The sequence below is a fragment of the Photinus pyralis genome, unplaced genomic scaffold, assembly GCF_008802855.1.
Source record: "Photinus pyralis isolate 1611_PpyrPB1 unplaced genomic scaffold, Ppyr1.3 Ppyr1.4_LG3a, whole genome shotgun sequence".
Lineage (NCBI taxonomy): Eukaryota > Metazoa > Arthropoda > Insecta > Coleoptera > Lampyridae > Photinus > Photinus pyralis.
Genome location: NW_022170509.1, coordinates 4,683,210 through 4,690,842, shown reverse-complemented (window position 1 = coordinate 4,690,842; position 7,633 = coordinate 4,683,210). Strand labels below are relative to the sequence as shown.

At 36.2% G+C, this 7,633-nt stretch overlaps 2 protein-coding genes across 6 annotated transcripts in view; one reads left to right on the top strand and one right to left on the bottom strand.

Annotated features, from left to right (window-relative positions):
• The window catches only part of LOC116165475, a 4,554-nt gene extending 2,694 nt beyond the window's left edge, over positions 1–1,860 (top strand). Inside the window, exons 2-6 of one of the 5 annotated variants that reach the window (XM_031479939.1) lie at positions 1,027–1,150; positions 1,202–1,291; positions 1,345–1,432; positions 1,491–1,598; positions 1,652–1,860. In XM_031479939.1, coding sequence (XP_031335799.1) covers positions 1,027–1,150; positions 1,202–1,291; positions 1,345–1,432; positions 1,491–1,598; positions 1,652–1,807 — 566 coding nt within the window. In that variant the 3' untranslated portion in view covers positions 1,808–1,860. Of the gene's footprint in view, positions 1–1,026; positions 1,151–1,176; positions 1,292–1,338; positions 1,433–1,490; positions 1,599–1,651 lie in introns of all 5 variants that reach the window. The other 4 variants (XM_031479938.1, XM_031479942.1, XM_031479941.1 and 1 more) reach the window with 4 other exon arrangements.
• Positions 1,812–3,509, bottom strand: LOC116165473. The gene is made up of 2 exons (XM_031479936.1): positions 2,599–3,509; positions 1,812–2,547 (listed from the first exon to the last, which is right to left on the bottom strand). Exons 1-2 carry the CDS (start codon positions 2,714–2,716, stop codon positions 1,850–1,852), a joined length of 816 nt encoding a protein of 271 aa, XP_031335796.1. The 5' UTR covers positions 2,717–3,509; the 3' UTR covers positions 1,812–1,849.
• Between the last annotated feature and the right edge of the window lie 4,124 nt (positions 3,510–7,633).

Here is a 7,633-nt window from a genome sequence, read left to right as displayed (position 1 = left end):
ATTTTCTTATAGAATGTGGCCTGTAGAATCCATAATTTCAAACAGTTCCAAGATTGGGCTACTAGTTCAAAAGTTACAGCCCTTGGAATTTTCTTTCGAAATTGGTTTCTAGTCTATAACTTTTGATTGAGAAGTCTGATCGAAAAAGTACGAATTGTTTTGGATTCTACGCACCAAAATTAATAAGAAAACGTGCTTTCCCGAGAAATTTTGGCCCTCAGAAAAAATTGTCTCAGATCGACCCAACTTTTAGAGAATAAATTGTAGAAATTATTAATGGCCTTGTGCGAAAGCGGAGTACTTATTATATTTAACCACAATCTCTGCAAAGATTCATCTACAGATTTGGACTTATAATTAAAATCTTAAATGGGAATGATGTGCTTCTGTAGTAATTTTATAGCGTCGTGTTGCCGAAAAATAAAGAGGGTGATAAGCTCATCTTACATAAGGCAATAAAACCTTATTCGCTAGGGTGGAAACGTTGAGGGTTATATTATTTTTGAGTGGGAATTATTTCTTTTGTTTTATTCCTCTGCGGCTATTTCTACGACGCGCGCAAAACTGAATTACACAAGACTACAGTAAGAGATCGACATAGTAACAAATGAGTGAAACAATTGATTGAGGTTTGGGGCTGTAAACTAATTTTATTCCTGAAGTTAAGATTGACTGGAACTAAATTGGGAAGTGTATTGAGGCAATCTGGGGAAATTTAAATCAAACATTGACTTCGATTTTGAACCTTTTAGTAATCGCTGCTCTACTGCTGAATATTATTTAAAAATCCTCTTTTATAAGGTCTCATGGGTACGGTTCGGCGATGGCTTGTCCCTTGTTATCCCCCTGAAATCCAATTCGTGAGAGTAAATATCACACAACCCTTATCAAATTAGACTCGTAGCAGAAACGTACAACCAGGAGGAAATGCTTGAAAATAAATTTACCTATATTGAAAAGGTTTTCCGGAATTAATCTGCGATTCGGCTTATAAACGGATTTTAATTATGGTAATCGATATTGCAGGGTACTGTCATATCCCAGAATACAACAACCGATCTAATTTAAGCAATCAAAACCGTGCAACGAATTTAAGTTTGTACAACCTCGTCAACACAGCCAAGCAGTACCAGCATGATTTACTTAATAAGTATCTAATTATAATTACGTTTTTAGAAATATGTAAATACCCTTTGTTTAGCAAAATCTCCGCGTACACATATTCATTTACTAGCACAAACGCTAATAATAAAGCTCAAGCTCAGGCTTCAATCACGTTTGGCAATACTGGGTGAGTTTTCATTGCGATGTTTCCATTATAATTATAATATTACTTAGGTATAGATCGCAAAATATAGAAAATTCAATTCCTACACAGGGGTTTAATCTTCGGAATTGGCGACCACCGAGGCGCAGTTTAGCACAAAAAAAGGTACGTACTGATGGTTGTTCTAAAGCTGCTTAACTGACCATCCTGACATCCTGTTTAGAATACCTGCAAAGTTTATTTCGGAAAGAATGAACAAATCGCGCTTGCGTCTACTGCCTATTCTGAAAATGGATATCAGCAAATAGCAGCAATTAATCCAAAAAATCCTGTATAACGCTTTATTTAATGTACCTACGCATACACTGATATTTTGTCTTGCAGAAATTTCCAAATATTTACACTTACGGCAAGTTGTCTAATAATCACAATCTGGCTATGATGGCATATAGTCAAGTCAAAAATAAACCTGTATTGCATGAGGCAATTTCGCAAGTTATTCGAAACGATAAGGTCACTACTTATTTTGTTCACAACTAAAAACATCACTGTAAATTATGTATCTAAAAGATTACATCTCGATCACTCCCCAAGCCACTGTTTTAATTTACGAGCAATGGGAAAATCCTGAAAAGGTTGATTCTCGCACAAGCATGGTGTCAAAGAAGGGTTAACATCGCGTTTGTTGGTAAACGCTTCCCACCCATTGTCAAACCCAGTTGGCCAAACGTTTTTGTAGGTTTTTTTGAATTCTAACGGATTGTGAACATGTTGTTCTCCAACTCTTGGTCGCGGATACCATTGAAGCTCAGGAACATGTCGATGGACACCGTTATTCATTGGAAAGTATTCGCCGTATCCTACGAAGCGTCCATCATCGCTGAGTTGGGGTACAAAATCAATGCCCACTGAAGACGGTGGATAATTTGGGTCAACATTTACATGCGGCTGAGGAATAACTGGGAAATGTTCAGGATATGATGGCCCCTTGGAGCCTACAATTACAGGCACATCTGGCACCTTATTCTCACTTTGGTTTTTAGGTAGATCTATGCTCGTTTTAACATGCACTATTACATCTGTAGATGCACTATTGGATGAATCGCTTTTCACCGACTTCGTTATATCACAATAATTCCCAATGCAAAGCCCATCCGAATTCGGATTTTGAAAATTTGGATTCAACACGAAGTCGTCATGATGATTGCCGGTCTTAAAGACTGGCCTTGCACTTGACGATTCGCCGAAGTCTAATTTTGGGGAAATTCTAACGGCATTCGCTGAAAAGACTAATTTAGTGCCAAAGCTCTTGTGTTTTACCTCTAACTTACCAGAATATAACCATAAAGCGACTATCGCTACAGATAAAGCCATGTTAACACGTCTTCTTCGTATATAACCTCCACCTAAACTAAAATTCCGTGTTGGATTCGAAATAGCGTGATACATTCCTTTGCGAATGATTTTCCTTTCGCAAATTAAGCTAGTTGGTATCCTTCATCCGTTTTCAAGGTTATAGAAAACTGCTTTTAATTGCACAATTAAAAGTTTTTACGCCATCCAAAGATATACTTCAACGAATTAAAGATGATCACATAATACCAGCCTTAGACCAAATCTGTTTGTAACTTAAACGCGTTATTAATGATATAAGGCTATGATTTGCCAACGTTTTTTTTAACAAACGTGTTTCTTCACCACATTTTGTTACCCTAGTTCAAGGAACATCTTCGCATATAAATGGTCTTTAAATTTACCTAGTCATGGCATACCAAGAAACAGGTTTGCTCGATTTGTATATTGCAAATCCCAATAAAAAATAAGAAACCTTCATCTGTATCATTAAAATAATGGTAACATGCCTTTCTCTTTGTTTCGATTCTAAAGATATATCACGCCTAGCCACCAAGCTATGGGCGCGGCTAATCCAAAGCAATCATCAAAAGACAGTACCATAATAAAGAATGTCTTAATGTTTATTTGTAAACATAGACAAGCGCCATTCAGAACCAGAACGTATTGGTTGGTTATTCACTTATAACATAACCAGCTCGTTTAATACGCATAACCTTTACATTTTCATAGGTACAGATTCTTACCACGTGTTCTTTTCCTGCGTGTTAAAGGTTGTTACGTTCATTTCATCTACAATTTTTCTTCTTAAAATTAATTTGCCGAAGGCGATGATGGTCATCCGCGCAGTTGTATTTGGAACCTATAACTTCGTTTACATTTCTAATGCTAAAATTTACAATAAAGTATGATGACGAACTTGCATATGGGTTAAACTGAGTTTTACATCAAAACATTTAGTCATTACTTACTTTATTTGAGAAAATGGTGCTTGTATATATTTTTGAGAAATAAAGTAACCGAATGGAACACATTATCTGACTGGTTAAGGGCATTTTGACACACTACGTCCAAATAGTTTAATAAAAGTGGATGACTTCGTCGCTAAGTGGCATATCTTATCTGAACAGAATATGGAACCACCCTTGACCAGTTACAATCATAAATTTTACCATATTGTGCATATAGCCCTCAGGAAGGAATGAGTCACTAGGCGACAATAAAAATAAAAATAAAACATGACAGGGGGAGCCAAATGAGGCATCTCGAAATCCAGGCAAGAGATTAATCAGGACTTTATTGGCTATGTCAATTTTCAAACTTTATTACAGTGGAGATCACGTGCTATCGCCAGTGAAGAACTAAGTGTTGTTCATCATTTTTGTGCCTGGGCACGATGTTTTATTTTCAACCCTCAATACATCACTTTAAATTCTATAAGGACAAAGGTAGGCAACACATCATACAATTTTGTTAAACATCCAGTTTTTTTCGAACACCGGCTTATTTTAGTAATTATGCATAGAACAAATTCCATTTATTATTGGAATTTGGATGCATTTCACTAATTACACCATACTCGATAAACCGCCAAATTATCGCACTTGTTTTGATAAATTGTTAGAGGAGTTGGTCAAGGGCATTCGTCTGTGAAAAGGATGTGATGAGACAATGGGCACTAAAGGAAACTCGGCCCTCTTTCCTTTCCAGTGACAGGTCATCAATTCTGCTCATCAAAGACCTTGACATTTTTCAAATTTATAGTACCCAATTTAAAACTGCTCTGAATAAAGTAGAATTAAATGGGTGTCAAGCTCACAACTCTGGGTGCAGTATTTTTGAGTGACCGCGCTAATGCAAGATAAGGGATTGGGAGCTTCACCCCACCATAGTCGGAAAAATGCTAACCTCTTTTCCATTCAGCAGGTCACTTTTTTACGCAAAAAGCACTAGACTGTACGTACAAGGCATGAAGGATGAATCCAAAACAATGGGGTATGTTCATAAAAAGAGCTTTTACGATTCGCCGCAAAGACAAATTTTGGTTGATCCATGGTCGGGGGATATCACTAGTATAGCGTTCTTTCACGATGGACTGGACTCATGGTGGTTTTCGAGAGCCTGGAGACATTTTGGTACATTTCGTGTACCACCAGTGAGTAGCATGTTGTTATGAGGGTAGCGCAAATTTAAAAAAGACACTAGTGAAGTGGAAAGACTATAAGCACTACTTCGATATCCACCCTTTAGTTCCACTCACTAACAAACAAAGTGCTCTCAATCAGTAGTGGCATCGTTGGGGTTTTAATTGAGATTATTTCCTTCATGTATAGTAAAAGCATTAGAATTGCTATGGTTACTGTCCATATTTCAACGATTAATTTGCAACGTACCGCGGCTAAAAATATGTTAAAATTTTATCGCTCCTGATTGTATTAGTTTCAAATATCAAAGATGCTTAGACAAATCCAAACTAGCTGTTGCTTAGATACGAAACTGTCACTCCGAACAAGTCTACCTAATGTGCTAATTTCGAATGCACTTATCTCTTGCGCGATGTTCAGTTTTGGTGCAAATTCTTTCGCAAATTTTGAAACCGCTGTCAATATTTATTCAAGAAATAATCATGCCGAATTTCCCGCGTGCTTAAAAATAACCTGATTAAATTTTGTCGTTTTTCGTCAAATTGTTTTGCTAAGAAGAAGTACTTCTCGTCAATTTTCCACCCAAAATCCCTCGGAATTTTGTTACGTTGCAAATTGACTCGCCGTACTTCTAAGCAAAACATTTGACGAAAACGTCAAAATTTAATCGGCCATTTTTATGCACTTGGGATATTACTGTTGATTAATTGTCACATGGCTAGAGAAATGGGAATAAAAACTGAACAAATCGGGAAGGTGAAAACGCAAAGTGCAAACTTTAGCATTAATGAGCACTTCCATCAAAACCTCTGGATATAGAGCAACTGGCAATATTCCAGCGTATGTGTACCTATCATCAAGCAGTAGAACAAAGAATTGAAGGAATGTACGAAATCAACGTTCTACTCAGCTTTCAGTCCAAACCAAAGTGCCTAGTAGCTCTATGTGGAGAGGACTACACTGTAGTTACCCTCAACAAACAGCGCTACAAAATTTGCGAAAAAGTCAGTCTTCCCATATTTTGTATTTTTATTTGTCAGGAAATTATATGATCTACAGACGTCGTTCTGTACTTCAATTAAAGCTAATACATTTCCTACGACACTTTTCTCTAGGATTTTTCCTGTAAAATGAGTATTTTCCTCGACATTTAAAAATTTCACTTTTATGTATTGAACCTACAGCGCTGGTTCTAGTCAAACATTGTAGCAATGTTGGATTATTTACTTTATTTCACTAATAGAAAATATTTTAAACCAAACGCATAGTTAACAAAACAACTGCAAAATTAGCACAGCTTTCTTGAAGCCGATTCTGCAAACTTTAATATATTGGCCTTCCACTCAGTTGAACAAGGCTCAACTATCACATTTATTTTCTAATGTTGAAAATAAACTCCAATTAACTGTAACAAAACCCACCAATTTGCATAATCTTGATGCAAAGGTGCAACGCTCGGTAATTGATTGGAATGTTTCCTTTTTCATACACCTAGCTACATTTTGGGCTGTAGAAATGTCCCAAACCGTTTGCAGAAGAGCTAGGGGAACAAAAATTGGGTGCATCCAGTCACCCTTTACACCCGGACACTTCCCATCGTTTAAAGGTTCTTTAAAAATAGTTTTTAACGCAGAGTTCCAGCGCGTGCAATTAACTGTGGTAGTACGTGCTGCTCCTTCATTGATAAAGAGTGTTATGTACGTTATTTTGTTTCTTCCCTTGTCCTAATGAAACCCCTTACGCATGTGGGCGAAAAGTTGACTTTTCGTTCAACTTTGACACTGTCCTTGTGTTGCGGAAAACTCTACAAACATTTTTACTCACTCGAGGAAATTATACTCCTTTACAATGTAAATTATATTAAATCTTCGTCATCGGTTGAACGCCGACATAATTTATTTTTTATTTAGACTTTAAATACACAAGCTCATATGGTAAATACTTCTTACTTTTAAGATTTCAAATCGTAATTGTAAATATTAATGCTTTCCTACAGCTCCTGCGTGCGAGAAGAGCAAGCACAGCTGATATTCATGTCTAAAGCAATTTATTGGTATATATTAATAAAAAGGTGTTCATCTTTATATATCTAGAACTTTACCATATTCTAGTGGCAGGTGGACTATGCGTACTATAATTGCTAAGTACATTAGTAAAATCTTCCTTAGATTTTGTTTACAGGGTCCACAAGCTACCCTTTAAGTGCCTATAGAAGTATAGCTTCTCCCCGTTTCAAAAAGGCCCATAAGTATACTCCTTTTCCGCTTCAAAAATTACAGTTTCACATAAATAATCCGTTTATTTTTGTGATACCTATTCTAAATAGTTTTACTTCCCTGTTTGTCTTTGTTTACGCCACCCTTTACAAGCATATAAAGGTGTAAACCCTTCCCATTTTAAAAATAAAAGGTTTTGATGAAACTGACTTTTTAAAATAAAAATTCGTCTATTGCGAGGGCTGTAAGTTTTATGATACTTGAAACATTTTTGTTTCCTGGTTTGGTACTGTTTAAAGGATCCACAAGCCACCCCCTCGCTGTAATTTTGGTAGTACCTACATATAATATTTATGTTTCCTTAATTGATTTTGCTTAAAGGATCCACAAAAGGCCTTGTTTAAGTGCACATAAAGTATAGCCTCCCCCCCGTTTCAAAAACTACAAGTTCTTTATACAAACGCACTTTTATAAAAGGATTCGTCTATTGTGAGTGCTGTAATTTTTGCAGTACATTCAATACTTTCGTTTCCTTATTTCAATTTGGTTACAGGGTTCAGAAGCTCTTTTTCAAAAATTACAATATTTTTAAGGCAACCAACTTTTATATAATTTTCCTTGTTTGACTGCTTTTACTAATTAAATTTGTATGT